The sequence below is a fragment of the Lepisosteus platostomus genome, chromosome 12 (genome assembly GCF_059453375.1).
Source record: "Lepisosteus platostomus isolate fLepPlt1 chromosome 12, fLepPlt1.hap1, whole genome shotgun sequence".
Lineage (NCBI taxonomy): Eukaryota > Metazoa > Chordata > Actinopteri > Semionotiformes > Lepisosteidae > Lepisosteus > Lepisosteus platostomus.
Genome location: NC_142622.1, coordinates 38,798,110 through 38,813,092, shown reverse-complemented (window position 1 = coordinate 38,813,092; position 14,983 = coordinate 38,798,110). Strand labels below are relative to the sequence as shown.

The window sequence follows — 14,983 nt, the reverse complement described above, 5'->3', positions numbered from 1 at the left end:
AGTTTGGGGACCGGCTTTCTTCAGTTTTTTGAAGTGGAAGCAAATTGCTTCAGACAAGCATACACTAAGGGTAGTAATGAAAGACTGCTCTGAACAATCTAAACATTTCCCAGGTGATTGAATATTATTGGGTTCTAAATTCCCAGAGCACAAGCCAAACAAAACATCAACAAGAAATGTCACTGTAAAATGCATAAATGATTGAATCAATGCTCCTTTGGTTCTTTTGAGACCATTTGATGTTACCCTGATCATGCTGGATGAATTAAAAATAATTCTGGACTCTGAGATTACAAATGTCCTGCTATTGAGAAAATATCCATAAGAATGGTTAGCATTAAAATGCCTATGCACTTTGAATGCACTATGAATTTGGAGCATGATGACATGCTTTGACATGACATGGAGTGAGGCATAGAGGTAATTTATTAAATAACAGTAGTAACTTTTGTGATTTATTTAAAATATGACACATATTATTGTTATAACATCTAGTTCTGTAATATATTGAAGAGCTTTAAATAAATCACAATTGCTGCTGGCTTTATGTGTATGCTGCTCTATAGTAGACAACATAAATGTTACTAATATTACCTCCAGCTAGTGTCTACTGTCCATTAACTTTATCTTTTTATTTTTATTGTTCAATGTCATTTCCATACCAGACTCTGAAATGTGGCTTAAAGTAAATAGGCAGGAAAATAGTACAAATTAATGCCACTTGAGATTTTTAAAGATATAAAGAGGTTATAAAATCCTTCAATGAGAAGAAGAATGGAGCTTTGGCAACAATTAAATTCCTACTTTAGGGTGGACAATTTTGATTTACAGCAGGTCTCTTTTTGAAAGCAAACTTTATTTTTCTTTGGATTTGAATAAAAATGATACAGGATTACCTTGGTAATAATACTTCTCATCTGCTTCCATGAAACAGTATGGCACTTGCATTTTCATTACTGGCAATTGTAGAGTAGAACACATAATCTGGGTTTTCTAGTTCAATATAGCATTTGTCTTGCTGACTGCATATTGCAAAAAAAAATCTGATAATTCCAGTTTATTGCCAGGAAGAATGCAGAAGAAGAATATATTTACAGTGTTATACCTTCTTTTGCTTTGAAAATGCATTATAGTATGTAGAGATACTGATTCATATCCTTTTCTTTATTTCTTGTCATAACAGCACTAAGAATCTTTTATCAAAATAGGTGGAAGGGTCTGTGTTTTGTGTCACAATATAATGCTACAACAACAACCCAGATCATAAAATTGTTTGAAATTACTCTGTGCAACTGCAGCCCTGGAGGCTCAAATATAGTCACATTTATGATCCAATCATCACCATCAGTAAAATAAGACTATATTAACATTTTATTGCTTAACACTGCATTTTAAACACTCAAAATCTACTGTGGTGTCATTAGTGTATCTTTTATGCACTTGTGAGCACAGCAGGAATTTTATATATGTGCCATACAACCATTACATACAGTATAGTATAGTTGCACCGATTGTTTTTTAAAGCACTTATCACTATTTTTTTTAAGCAAGACTTTTCATGTAACAAAATGTGGAAGATTGCTAACACTTTATTCAATTGATTTTCTCTTAAAGCTCATAGAAAATTGCTGTTGTGTATACACACCCTCTAGTACCCTTAGAGAGCAATTTTCCTGGACATGAAGCTGGGCATTCCAGAATTAAGTGCCATAGCGATAGAATATCCTTCAATAATGTATGTAGAAACAAATGCAAATAAAATAGCAACATACTAAAAAAAAACGTGATCTATTAATCATTCTAACGTAATTCCAAGCTTGACCTTTAATTGTTGTTCTCTATTAAAATCTGATTGTCGCTGATCCACTGATAGTAATGTGTAAGTTTATCTGTTTGTACAAAACCATACTAATATAGCAGTATCAGAATATTTGATTAATTTAGCATATCCTATCAACATTTTTGCATAAAAGACAATATTAGAGCAAACTTTATGGCGTTTTATATATACCACATTTGTTTTGTTATTTCCTTATTTGTGTTCCAACTCCCTCTATGTTCTTCCATGTCTAGCTGAATGTGGGTCATCAGTAATCAACAACGAAGGCATTCTCCTGTCACCCAACTACCCTCTGAACTACGAAAACAATCATGAATGCATCTACAGTATCCAAGTGCAAGCAGGGAAAGGAATCAACGTCTCTGCAAGGACCTTTCATTTGGCACAAGGCGATATTCTAAAAGTAAGCACCTTGAAAATTGAATAGCCAAACCCAGGAAAATCAAATATGCAATTGATATGGAGTCTACTTGTACTGCTACCAGTGCATTTTTCAAAACTGGCAGTTTACAGTTGGAATTTCTGAAAGTTTTTTTTTTTTTTCATTTTACTATGATATTTACTATGTCTTCTGTAATTAAAAAAAAACACTTTAAAGGTACTTTATATTAACATTGAACATAATATGTTTGTAATCATGTACTGTATATACTAATCGACTCAGGTCAAATAATACATTTTAAGTATGATTGTTGTTATAACCATTTTGTTATTGTTTTATTAGAAACCAGACTAAAAACAATACATTTTCCGTAGTGCAATACGTTTTAACTTTAAATGTATTCTTTTTTGCAGATATATGATGGGAAAGATAATACAGCACATGTGTTAGGAGCCTTCACTGGTTCAGCCATGCTTGGTCTAACATTAATAAGTACATCCAATCACCTGTGGTTGGAGTTTTTCTCAGATTCTGAATCAACAGGTGAAGGCTTTAAGCTGGTCTATTCCAGTAAGTATCATTAATGCATGCCGTCGGCATTTTGGCTATATTGTTACACAGTGTGTTAATTTTACAACTACTCAATAGATTTAATCAATTCTCAGTCATTTTCAAAAAGAAAACATTGATAAATGGCTGCATTATAACAACAACATGTAATACTGACATTACCAAAGAACATGGTTTAAAATTAATGGTGCCATTATCTTTGCGATGTGATCACAATTAAGTAAAAAAAAATACTGTTCGGCAATCACCAAAATGAACTACAGAAACAACAATTATTCGTGTAAGACAAGTCCTAACAAAACCGCATTGGAAATACATAAAAACTGACAAGCATTTTTTTCTTTAGTCACCACTGAAGGACATGTGATGGGGCTGCAGTCAAGGGGTCAAACCATTAAGGCCAATCAGGGAATATCTAATTTGAAATATAGTAATTCACTGCTCATTTTACCAAGAGGATTAGCAATATTAATGCATAATAAGGGTCAGAAGTAGACAGAAGAAGGTGAGACTGTCACTGGAGGGAGGCACTACAATTTATCTCCTAGAAGAACTAGGAATATGAAAATAAATAAAGATGACACCTCCTATATATGTATTCAGCAACTAGGATTTTACTGAAATATGCATAATAAACCTTATATTTACTTTTAGTTAGATGATAGGGTAAAATATTTTCTTATTCTTGAAAAAAAATAAATTAGGTACAAAATCAAAGCAATTTATCTTTAAACGGCAGAGGATTTGCCTTATTTTTGTAGTGTTGACCTATGTCTTATTCCAATTCACTGAAAGAAAGGGCAGATCAAATATGCAACAAGTCAAGATGAAAATCAGACCCCCAAAACGAAAATAGAGTTTCACCTACTTGGTATTCTGCCTTAATTATGTTTATTGTTTGGCACTTGCTATTGGTATGCAGAAGTTCCAGCTAATAATAATACACTTGGGATCTTATTTTCTCTGCAGATAAATGTTATGTTACATTCCTTGGCTGCAGGGTGCAGAGGATAATTTTTAGTATGACTGATAAGAATTCAAAATAGTAAGCTAAGAATCTTTGTATGAAAGATGGAAAACATATTTAAAAATGTCTAAAGTGATACTGATCTTGGCATGTTAATTTTTCTAAATTGAATTGATTTTTCCTGTGCTAACAACCCGTCTTGTGGACACCATTCTGAATTGTCTGTTCTAGCTGAACACATCTTTTAAAAAGAGCAGTGAAGTGTGATTCATTATGGCCACTGGCATCCAGGAGAAGTATTTTACTGCCTTTAAAAAAAAAGTGTGTCGCAAATGTAATTTCTTCTGCGATAACTCTTGCCAAACAAGAGTAGGCTGGTGCTCAAACTCAAAAAAGGATTGTGACTAGTTTCCGCAATGGGCAAAATGATTCTTTTATTTTACAATTCAACAAAATAGCTGTTAATTTAAAACAAAGTCAAGACTAGTCAAGAAAAAGAGAATGAACCAATCTTTAACGTGTAAGATAAAAATAAAAACAAACTATCTGATTGGCATGCTTTTAGATTCTCTTAGATCTCCTAGGGCATGGATGTTACGGTTTTCAATTTCTTGTGAATGGAAAATATTGCACTGTAAAATAAAAAAAATATACAAAATTCATTTGGAAGTAGTTTATATTTGATTTTTGTTTATTGTTGCCAACATGTTAATGGTAACTATAGCCAGCCCTTTAGCTGAAGCTTTCTTTATTCTGATCATGATATTTAAGTGCAATCATGAAACAAAGCAAAATGATGCACATACAGTAATCACACATAAAATTAGTGCTTTGGATGATCATGAAAAGAAACAAATTACTGAGATCTTTTCACTTTATTTTCCTTTTTTATATCAGTTAACTTTTTAGATGAAATAACAAACAAAAGTTAACATCATTTGAAGACCTTCTGTCTAGTATGCATTTTTGTAAAAGGACTTACTAGTTGATTATGTGATAAACCAACATACAATAACAACCAAGAAATATCAGACAACATGAGCTTAAGTTAATTACAAGTGAATAAATTAATATTTCCCCTTATTACTAAGGTATTGTTTTTTGCTAAACCTTGTACCTTATTTCACTGTAACTTTGAGTCTAGTATCTACATTTTCTGCTCTATTATTTCCTCATTACTTAGGATTTAAATTTAAATCCTTAATGAAAAGTAATGTGCTGTATACATTTGTCAGTTATGGTTGCTGCACATATGGTGACCAGTAATACTTTTTCTTTAGTAATATACTTTCATTTGGCACAATATTGAGTTTCTCTTTTCCAACTTCATGAATGTGAAAATTCCAGGCTTGCTAAGGTAGTAGCACTACCTTATTTTGCAATGTGTACTGGGTGTGATTCTTCCTTGAAAATATACAATAAACAAAATTAATAATCTAAATGTGCTATGTGCAGCGGGTAAAAAAAAAAAGATAAAATAAGTTCTAAAAAAAGTAGAGCAGTAGAGATGCTGCCCTCAGTGTGTAAGGCTCTGATTTTTCACTTCCAGGTCATGCTGTAAAAAAGCATACAGAATTTTGATATAATTCTTGGCCTTTATCTTACAGGTTTTGAGCTCTCACATTGTGAAGACCCAGGAGTGCCTCAGTTTGGTTACAAGATCAGTGACCAGGGGCACTTTGCTGGCAGCACAATTACTTACAGGTGCAACCCAGGATACACACTTCATGGAAGCAGCATCTTAAAATGCATGACTGGAGAGAGAAGGGCATGGGATTATTCCCTTCCTTCTTGTATAGGTTAGTGACCGCCACAATATCACATTATTTATATATTATTAAAAAGCTTACAATACAACATGAGTGGCACGGTGGTACAGTGTTTAGGATAGCTTGCCTTGCGGTGCTGGGGTCTTAGGTTCAATTTCTGGGGTGCTCTCTGCATTGAGTTTGTATGTTCTCCCCTTGATTATGTCGGTTCCCTCTTTGCACTCTGATTTCCTCTCACAGCCCAAAAACATGCTGGTAGGTTACTTGAATTTCTGAGAAATGTGTCCCTGGTGTGAATGTGTTTGTGTGTCCCCTAGGACTGACTGGTATCCCATCCAGGGTGTACTCTGCCTTGTACCTCTTGTTCCCCCATAACCCTGTATTGAATAAAACAGTTAAAGATTTTTTAATAGGCTTGGTGAATTAAATACTAAAATATTACAGACTCTATATGTCAAACATTCTATCTTGTGCTTTTTTTGTAATGAATGCAAAATATGTGAACGTTGTATATTTTTTCATTGCATGAAAGCTTTTCAAACAAGATGAGTTCTTAGTCATTTTTAGTAGTTCTGCTGACATTAAAGCAGTGTTTTAACATAAGGATTAACACTAAGACAGGTGGGCAGGACAGATACGCATTTAATGCACGTCAAGATTAACTGCCATTATATAGGTATGCATTACTAATCAATGCAATAGAAAGCTTTCACTTAAAATAGTAGATTTCTTACAAAGCTATGCTATAGTTTTGGTAGGGATGCAAGAATTAGTGTGGAAGTGTTTAAAACTAATAACTCTTCATTTGTTGTGTAAATATGTAAAAATAAATAAAAAATACAGTTTTAAAAAGTGTATTTTGAGCATATTTCTGTAGTATTTAATTAAGCTCTGTTGCATTTCTGCTCTGGTAAATTTTCAGTGCAATGTTAATAACATCAAGAAGTATCTGTCATTTTATTTCCTTTCTTTTTGACTTTGCATTTTTTTTCCTTCAAAGTGTGTTTGTATTTCCTGCTTCTCTCTGTCTTTATCTTTTTTTTACTGTGCAAGGTGTGATTTATACAAATCACCCTGTTCTCTTTGTCATGGAACAGCCGTAAAATGGTGGCACAGATGCAATTTTACAATGCTACATAAATAAAAAGCTAATTAAAAATGTAATTTATGTTAAAGTTCTGCCAAGTGTTATTTTATTGGCCCCCTATTATAATGGTGACCTTCCTTCCCGCATGTTAGTTCTGAAGCTTTTTTATGGTTTCTGGTTTTCCTAATTGAAAGCACTAGACAATGCAATTTCCATTTCAATTGGATATTTTGACAAATAACAGGTTCATTCAGCTGCAATTTGAAGAACAAATGGCAGTTTCCACACTAGCATTATTGTTTATTTAGGCCAGTCGTACTTCTCTTCAACTTTGTTTCCTATTTTGACAATTGAGTAACTTCTATAACATCATTTCCTGCTGTGAAGAGCAGCTGCGTAATTCTAAGGGATTTTCAACAAATCGAATCATGTTTGTGTGTGGGGTACAGATATCAGATATTGAACATTTATCAGATTTATCAGATTTGAATATTTCATAGGTATCAGATATAGTGCATTTAATGAATTTAACTTCAAATTATGAAAAAAATGATGAGTATTTTTCTACAAAATGAATATGCAGTGCATTCATTTTCTTTTTCTTTTTTTTTGTTCTACCTCATGTCAGTTTTATTGTGTTTCTCTGAACCTAAATTGCTACTGCTACTTTAGATTTATATTGACATCTTACATTTGTTCTTCTTAAGATGAAAATCAAACCTTACCTATACAGTATATCAGACAAAATGTGCTTGAATTCAAGATTTTTTTAAATAAGGTATTTCTGGAATTCTTGCATTAAAAAAAATTATCTCACAGGTAAAGTAATTTTAATAAAATGTTTTGATACCATATTCGCAGTATTAATAATTAATACTTCATAGTCTGGACTAAGATGGAGTTGCAGGTCTTCAGATATTAACTTTCTGAAATAGTTTCCTGACTGATTTTTCTTGAAGCCGTAAACTTCTGCTTTTTTATTACAGATAAATTATTTAACCATGATTTATTTGATTCTGCAGGTATAAGTGTATAGTATATATCCTGTGCTTAGTTCCAAGGGCATAAAATATTACCTCCTAAAGAACAGTATCTTATCATAAGATTGCTCAAAGGTCATGCAAAATCAGCATTTTTCTCTTTTCTATTTTTATCCAAAATGTATTCCTATTAATCACATAGAGGATGAGACTTGAAATATGCATTCTGAGTCAATATGTATACAGGTATGGGGTGCACAGAAGAAACAAAATGTACCATTCATGCTGTGTCTTATTGTACTTCCAAAATTATTTGTTTTCACTTGAGATTTACTGCATTATTAGATTAAAAATATAATTATCGCATTCAGTAACGTAAAATATTAAGTATTTTTCTCCTAAATTAGGAGGGACTAGCAGAGAGGATGTGGGAGAATGGGAGGGGGTGCTAGTTTCTTGTGCATATGAACAAATCATAATGTTCGTATTAATCAAATGAGATCTGAACTTTGTTATTCAAGCTTCATTGAACTGTGTATTGTTTGTCATTTAGATAGTTCATGCAAATTAACAAAATTAATGTGGATGTTGAGTATAAGAATTATTAATAAATGCTGCAACCTCCTGGCTGAAGTCCAAACCATATATTTTGTAGAAGGCCATTTAAAGTTATTTAATGAAAATGATTAGGAAGCAGAGTAATAATGAACAGCAGTTTTAAGGTTGAATGGGTTTATTGCAGTCCTGAGCTGTTATAACCTGCTGCCCAGCTCATTCAGCACTTGATCTATGTCATAAGTCATTTATAAATTTGGCTGTATTGCTAGGTAGCGCAGTTCTTTACACATGTATTACATATAAATATTCGTATGAAGTATATGCTAAAATGTCATCCCTGACAGTATTTGATACTGGCTTATCTTGATAACATTTACAAGGGATGGACAAAATAATAGAAACACCAAGCAATATAAGAATAATTATATATACTGTATAATAACTGAAAAGAAGCTGGGTCGCTCTTTGCCTTCAGAATCCATCTTAGAGTGCTGTTATACTGCTGTTATGAGTTTTGACCTGTTTCTAGTGTGATATTAGAACACTCTTCAAGAAGGAAAACTTCCAGTTCTTTGAGAGATAAAGTAGGTTGAAATCTATGCTGCACTCTACATTCCAGAACTTCCTATAATGGCTAGATGATTAGATAGATTAGATAGGCTATGTTAGGTGTTTGACTTTATCCCTAATGTTCATGAAACCTCTCTTGAATCCATTTAGCAGCGTGTTTGGAGGAGTTACTGTCTTGGAAGATCTTGTGGAAACAATGTTTGCAACATAGGGTACAACTGGTTGCTTAAAATGGTTTCAAAATACTTGGCCATGATTCCTGCAATAATCAGACCCAATGACTTCCATGAGATGGCTGCCCATGACATACAGTAACATGTTAAACAGTTTGGAATAGGCAGTGTGGATTGAAGGCTTCCTTTAGCATTCTTAAAATATAATCCCATCCAAATTTAGGAAAAAGAGTAAAAGACGGCTCATCAGACCACATTACATTACTTCTTCCACTGCTCTGAAGTTTATGCTTTGATGTGCATTGGTCTGGTTTCAGGCTGTTTCCAAATGGCAGACCTACCATAAATATCAGGTTTGTGAACTCACTACAGTTTGTACAGATTTTGTACAGATTGGGTCACGGATGTATAGATTTAGTTCTGCACTATGCTAAATATAGCACTCTTTAAAATATGACTTTGCAATATTATTTTATTATATTTTAAATTATTTCAGTGGCATTTGCATATTCTATGACTTTGGCCTATGCATATCCTTATAGTAATATAACAGGTTATATTGTATTTTTGTGTTTAGCTGAATGTGGTGGCAGATTCAAAGGGGAATCTTCTGGAAGAATCTTGTCTCCAGGCTACCCATTTCCCTATGACAACAACTTGAGATGCACTTGGATCATTGAGGTAGACCCAGGCAATATTGTGAGGTATGTTTTATTCCTTACAAAGGTATTGTGAGGTATTGTGAGGTATGTTTTATTCCTTAAAGGAATATTGTGAGGTATGTTTTATTCCTTCCTCCTTAAAAATACAAATCATAAAAGCAATCTAGAGCTATTAGCAGTTTTGAAAGCTTCCAAACAAGTTTGGTCATCATGAAATACCATGGTAAGGAATATAGGTTGTTATGGATTGAAAAAATGTTTAAGATTTATTAGAGTGCTCATCGATATTAAAATAAAAACCATGAAAGCTGATCAAACATCCATGTCAACATGAAATCAATCCTTTAATGAAATAGAAAGTGTTTTTTATAATGGATGTTTACTAAGGACAATGTATAAGAATTGACTCTTAAAACATAATCTGATTCATTTGTTTTCCTAATATTTTAAATACTTTGAAGTTGTTTAAATAAATAGCTTACAGTTATATAGCGCTTTTCTGGACACTCCACTCAAAGCGCTTTACAGGCAATGGGGACTCCCCTCCACCACCACCAATGTGCAGCATCCACCTGGATGATGCGACGGCAGCCATAGTGCGCCAGAACACTCACCACACATCAGCGATCAGTGGGGAGGAGAGCAGAGTAATTAAGCCAATTTATAGAGGGGGATTGTTAGGAGGCCATGATTGATAAAGGCCGATGTGAAATTTGGCCAGGACGCCGGGGTACACCCCTAATCTTTTCGAGAAACACCCTGGGATTTTTAATGACCACAGAGAGTCAGGACCTCAGTTTTACGTCTCATCCGAAGGACGGCGCCTGTTTACAGTATAGTGTCCCCGTCACTACACTGGGGCATTAGGACCCACATGAGCCACAGGGTGAGCACCCCCTGCTGGCCCCACTAACACCTCTTCCAGCAGCAACCTTAGTTTTTCCCAGGAGGTCTCCCATCCAGGTACTGACCAGGCTCACACCTGCTTAGCTTCAGTGGGTTGCCAGTTGTGAGTTGCAGGGTGATATGGCTTAGTGAGAACCATGCATCCCTTTAAGTCCATGGATACCAATGGACCACTTACAAAAATAAACTTCCATATACAGTTTACGGTTTATAGCTGTGGTAGTACCGTCTTATCTACACTTAAAGGTTAAAGGTTTATTCCATGCTGAAAAGAGAAGAAAGGAAACAAAACATTTTGGCTGTGGAGTCTTTTTTGGGTGAGACACCGAAAAAGGCTTCTTCACACCCGAAGAAGGCTCCACAGCCAAAATGTTGTGTTTCCTTTCTTCTCTTTTCAGCATGGAATAAACCTTTACTTGTTCCCTTGGAGCCTACACATGCTGACGCAGCTACCTACTTTAACTATGTATGTACAATTATATCAGCATTATTAAAAAAGAATAAGAATCAAAGTGCAGTTACGCCTATAAGAAATTATTTCACTGTAGTTGATGAGTTATACGGTATTAATCCACAAGCAATTTGGAAATTCAGGATACGCTGCTGGAATCAACCAAAAGCCATAATGGTTTGAAAGGGAACATCACTGTATTTTAATCACAAAGCCTCTAAGATAAAGTTTGAAATTAATTGACCTAATAGTTTTTGAGAAGTAGAAGTTTGCAATTTGCATAAATATTTGATCAGCTTTGATGTTGTCACTATGTCAAGTAGGGACACGTAGCTTTTGCACAATTTATGTCTGAATCGGTGTGTGCCATAGATCTTGCAAGAAAATGTGCAGTTACTGTAAATACCTAAATCATTTTTGAATTGAGGGAGTTTGAGCCTTGAGCAAAAATGGTGCAGGTGTGGCCATTCTGGTGACACAGAAACTCCATTACTACATATTAATTTATATTCTGAGTAGAATAATTCTTAACTCTATGTTAATGTTAATATAACATTAATACCACAGAATCTCTTGAAGCAGATTAAAAGGATTCTTATTGACAGACATGTGCATGTGTATATGTATTTTAATTTATTTGAAATTTTGTAATGCTTAAAAGTTATCTAAAAGTTAATTTATAATAGCTTATGAGGAGTATGTATTTTGTACTTTTAATGTTTTTTTAATGAAACTATTATTTACCTACTGATAGTAGGCTACCCAAAATGTGCTCTTGTTTTCCACTGTACAACAATGTATTTACTGATGAGTGCTGTACTTTTGACAGTGAGAAACTCTTTATATGTTTTCAAAGTTTTATAACTCTTCAATGTACAGTGAATATATTCACTCCAGTGACTTAGAGCTTTGTTCGAATGAAATCAGTTTTAAAATGAAATTTAACATGTATTGGTGATTAAAGCATATGAACACCTGTTTACAATAAAGCTACTGTATAATTTGTTTCCCTAAACTCCTATGACATAAATAAGCCACTTGAGTTTTCCTCTCTCATGGTTTATAGCATCAACAGATGCGGTCAATAAAATTAATATTATGTACGGTTGGCGATAGTTAATTCAAAATATAGTTCTTCCTTTTATTGTTATTAGTCACATGGGTTTTTCTCCCTAGTATTATAGTAAATTAACAATGTGCACTTCTGATTTTACCTTTAGGTTTTATTTAATTAATGGCAATAATAATGTCACTGCTCTGTCCACTACAAATGTTGTTTTCTGCTATTCATACCGATAACAACAAGAAAAAAAAAACATAGAAGAAGTTTTGAAAATGATGTGTTTATTTTCTGTAGATGTGTACAGTGTGTGAAAAAAGTTTTAAAACGACTTCCTGAAAATGAAGGAAAGTAAAATGTTCGGGAGTCCATTAGCATATAATATAATGGAACAAATCCATTTTGATGAAACATGACAAATCTGAGCATTATGTTTATGTTATTAATAGATTTTTTTTGGCCGAAAACTGCCCCTAATGTGCAATTAGGACAAAGACTTTACTTGATAAGAATGATGCTCCAATATTCGTGAAAGGTTGTTTTTAACTGAGTTAATTCCCTACAGTTTGCAGTTTCTTGCTTTTGATACTGAGGCATCGCATGACATCTTGAAAGTCTGGGATGGTCCTCCTGAGAATGAAATGTCTCTGAAGGAAGTCAGTGGCTCCTTGCTCCCTGAGGGCATTCACAGCACTCTGAATGTTGTGACAATCCAGTTTGAAACAGACTTCTACATCAGCAAATCTGGTTTTGCTATTGAGTTCTCAAGTAAGTCATTAGAAAATTAAACAAAATACACACTAAGTGGGGTTAATATGAAATACAAAAACCTAGTACACAGATTATAGCATGCGTACTATTTAACACTGCAGCACTGCAGGTTATGTATTGTTCAAGTATCATACTCAACATATGATGTGTCTGATATTTAAAAATAAACTCTTTGTTAAAAATGTTAAACTGTTATATCATATGAAAGATGAAATATCTTTACAAGCAAAAATACCTTTAGAAAAATAGGTAACCGAATATTGCATGGGTGTGCTAATATATAGCATTTTTAGGTATCCTGTCATCTCTTTCCTGTGATGCACCCAAAGTCTCATTGATCTTGTGACTTTTCAAGAAGTAAATGTTGCTCAGCAAAGGAAACATGCATTATTTATGCTCTTCTCTTGCAATAGGCTCTGTTGCCACAGCCTGTCGTGACCCTGGCATCCCTATGAATGGCAGCCGCAATGGGGATGGGAGAGAGCCCGGTGATACTGTCACATTCCAGTGTGACCCTGGCTATGAGCTTCAGGGTGAAATGAAAATTACCTGCATTCAGGTGGAAAATAGATACTACTGGCAGCCCAGTCCTCCTGTTTGCATAGGTAAGTATTTAAAAGGATTATTTTCTTATTTCTGTGAAGGTGAAAATTACTTTAAGAAACACAGTTTCTGAACAATGCCACTAAAATCTTCTGACAGCTGACTTAGAAACAAATATATCTAGGACCAAATCTAGTGAATAACCTTTCCGTATGTGTATAAAGCTTTGCCACACTTAGCCTCCCTATGAGAGCTAAATTAATCTGCTGAGGTGGTTACTGATTACTTTAGTATAAAATGGAATTTCTTAATTTTCATAAAAAGGTCTCAAAGCTTTTAATAAAGCAGTATTCATCATAGTCGTCAGTTAATATTAACTGTTTAAAACCTGTTACTGTGAGAAAGTGATTTGCTGTTTCTTTCATTTTTTTCTAATTTCTTTTCCATTTTTTATTGAATTATAAATATGAAATATGAATTTGTGCCTCAGATCAAGCATGAACTGCAGCTTTGAATAAAGGTGTTATGAAGTAAGACAGACATTTAATGCATGAAAGCTACCATCTCACGTGTGTCAAAGAGCCGCAATGTGTTTTCATACACATGAAAAAGGAAGTGTTGAATATTGAACTGCATCTACAGTGTATTAAAAATGACTGCTTGTACCATCTAGATGAGTCATAAACAATAAAATTGTGGATAAAATTACCAGCCTGGTGTCAGACTTGGGCATTTGTGAAAGACCAGGCATGGGTAAAGCCCATCAATGATTTTATTAAGTGTATTGTACACTATCATGGTTAAAATGTTATTCTCTTTTTCATTTAAATTTGTTGGCCTAACAAGATTTTTAACTACAATAATAGAAGCTTGTGCTAAAAGAAAGCAATAGCATGAAAAAATGAGTACAAAGTATCAGTGGATTTTATTTTCCTTCTGCTGACCATCAACAATAAATTAGATTACTAGATTATTACTAGTTACTAATAGGTTCTTTACTAATGGTTGAAATGAGGGTAAATTGTAAATAATATTTAAAAAATATTCAGAAAGAAAGGACATATGTAAACAATTTGCAAATGTTTATTGTCCATTCCAAAAGAAACTGGCCTTTTACTGGTTTGAGCATTGGAACAGCTGTAGTGTTGATTTCCAGATGTCCCTATAATTTATAAAATAAGTGTTGATATCTAGAGAAGTTAAATATACTCTTATTATGGCTTCATCTGATTGGGAAATCATTAAAGCATAAATACAGATGGTATGGTAATTTTACTAATTGACCAGATTAATGGTGAAGTCTCTGTTACTTCCTATTTTAATGTACTTTCAGAAACATCTACTTGAAGAGTCAAATAAGGCATATTGTTTTTTTCACAATGAGTTAGATTATGCCCTAATACATTTTTTGGAAATCTTACCTATGAAATCTGTGTTCTTAAAATTATTTCTTTTTTATGCCTTTATTGAGGAAAAATATATGTTCTAGGTCACACGCCTACAGATCCACCCGATGATCTAGCAAAGTATTTATTTTAATATTAAACAGATTTGAAAATTTAATCAAACATATAACATCCATCCATTTTAGTTAAACACTTAGTTCTGTACAGGTTTGTGGTGAGCTGGAACCTAATCCAGCAGACAGTTTTCAACAGGCAGGATACAGATGGGATGCCTGTATCACACTTAAC

General features: G+C 33.7%; 1 protein-coding gene across 5 annotated transcripts in view; it reads left to right on the top strand.

Annotated features, from left to right (window-relative positions):
• The window catches only part of csmd3b (CUB and Sushi multiple domains 3b), a 561,056-nt gene that overhangs the window by 409,922 nt on the left and 136,151 nt on the right, over window positions 1-14,983 (top strand). For all 5 annotated transcript variants that reach the window (XM_088601884.1, XM_088601883.1, XM_088601882.1 and 2 more), the window contains exons 22-27: window positions 2,074-2,243; window positions 2,636-2,792; window positions 5,367-5,558; window positions 9,474-9,600; window positions 12,541-12,743; window positions 13,160-13,351. In XM_088601884.1, coding sequence (XP_088458010.1) covers window positions 2,074-2,243; window positions 2,636-2,792; window positions 5,367-5,558; window positions 9,474-9,600; window positions 12,541-12,743; window positions 13,160-13,351 — 1,041 coding nt within the window. The remainder of the gene's footprint in view (window positions 1-2,073; window positions 2,244-2,635; window positions 2,793-5,366; window positions 5,559-9,473; window positions 9,601-12,540; window positions 12,744-13,159; window positions 13,352-14,983) is intronic.